General features: G+C 70.1%; 1 protein-coding gene across 1 annotated transcript in view; it reads left to right on the top strand.

The window, feature by feature from the left end:
- Positions 1–76: 76 nt before the first annotated feature.
- The window catches only part of PRR7 (proline rich 7 (synaptic)), a 1,496-nt gene continuing 469 nt past the window's right edge, over positions 77–1,103 (top strand). The window contains 3 exon segments of the mRNA XM_010846643.1: positions 77–322; positions 325–510; positions 729–1,101. Coding sequence (XP_010844945.1) covers positions 100–322; positions 325–510; positions 729–1,101 — 782 coding nt within the window. The 5' untranslated portion in view covers positions 77–99.

Raw genomic sequence — 1,103 nt, 5'->3', positions numbered from 1 at the left:
ACGCTGGCGGCGTCTGGGAGCTTGGCGCGGGCCCGGGGCCACGTCGAGGAACCCATTGTCCAGTGAAGCAGCCGAGGACCCGCCGCCCGCGCCGCCGCCATGGTTATGTCCCAGGGCACCTACACGTTCCTCACGTGCTTTGCCGGTTTCTGGCTCATCTGGGGTCTGATCGTCCTACTCTGCTGCTTTTGCAGCTTCCTGCGCCGCCGCCTCAAACGGCGCCAGGAGGAGCGGCTGCGTGAGCAGAACCTGCGCGCCCTTGAGCTGGAGCCCCTTGAGCTTGAGGGCAGCCTGGCAGGGAGCCCCCCGGGCCTGGCGCCCCCGCCACCCCTCACCGCGGCCGTCTTGAGGCGCCGGCGCACGCCCACCAGCACGTGCACGTGCACCCGCTGCTGCACCACGGGCCCGCGCAGCCACACGCGCACCCGCACGCACACCACCACGCGCTGCCACACCCGCCGCCGCCGCACCTATCCGTGCCGCCCCGGCCTTGGAGCTACCCCCGCCAAGGTGAGTACCGCGTGCGCCAGGGGGCGGCCGGGCTCACTAGGGTGGTCGAGGCCTCGGCAGGGGGAGGGCTCGCTGCTGTCCCGCGGGGCTTCCACGGGACAGCCTCTCCAGCGAACCTAGGAAGAGGGAGCGGGCTGGGTCTGGGGTTGGCGGCTGGCCGAGGTTTCTGCAGGAGGCTGAGTTGGCCTCACACCCGTGGATTATTTCCCACTCCACAGCGGAATCGGACATGTCCAAGCCTCCGTGCTACGAAGAGGCGGTGATGATGGCCGAGCCGCCGCCGCCCTACAGCGAGGTGCTCACGGACACACGCGGCCTCTACCGCAAGATCGTTACGCCCTTTCTGAGCCGCCGCGACAGCGCGGAGAAACAGGAGCAGCCGCCACCCAGCTACAAGCCGCTCTTCTTGGACCGGGGTTACACGTCGGCTCTGCACCTGCCCAGTGCCCCACGGCCCGCGCCGCCCTGCCCTGCGCTCTGTCTGCAGTCGGACCGCGGCCGCAGGGTCTTCCCCAGCTGGACCGACTCAGAGCTCAGCAGCCGAGAGCCACTGGAGCACGGAGCTTGGCGCCTGCCGGTCTCCATCCCCTTGT

Source organism: Bison bison, unplaced genomic scaffold (genome assembly GCF_000754665.1).
Source record: "Bison bison bison isolate TAMUID 2011002044 unplaced genomic scaffold, Bison_UMD1.0 scf7180017864238, whole genome shotgun sequence".
Classification (NCBI taxonomy): domain Eukaryota; kingdom Metazoa; phylum Chordata; class Mammalia; order Artiodactyla; family Bovidae; genus Bison; species Bison bison.
The sequence above is the reverse complement of the archived record's forward strand: the minus strand, read 5'-3'. Positions and strand labels throughout refer to the sequence as shown.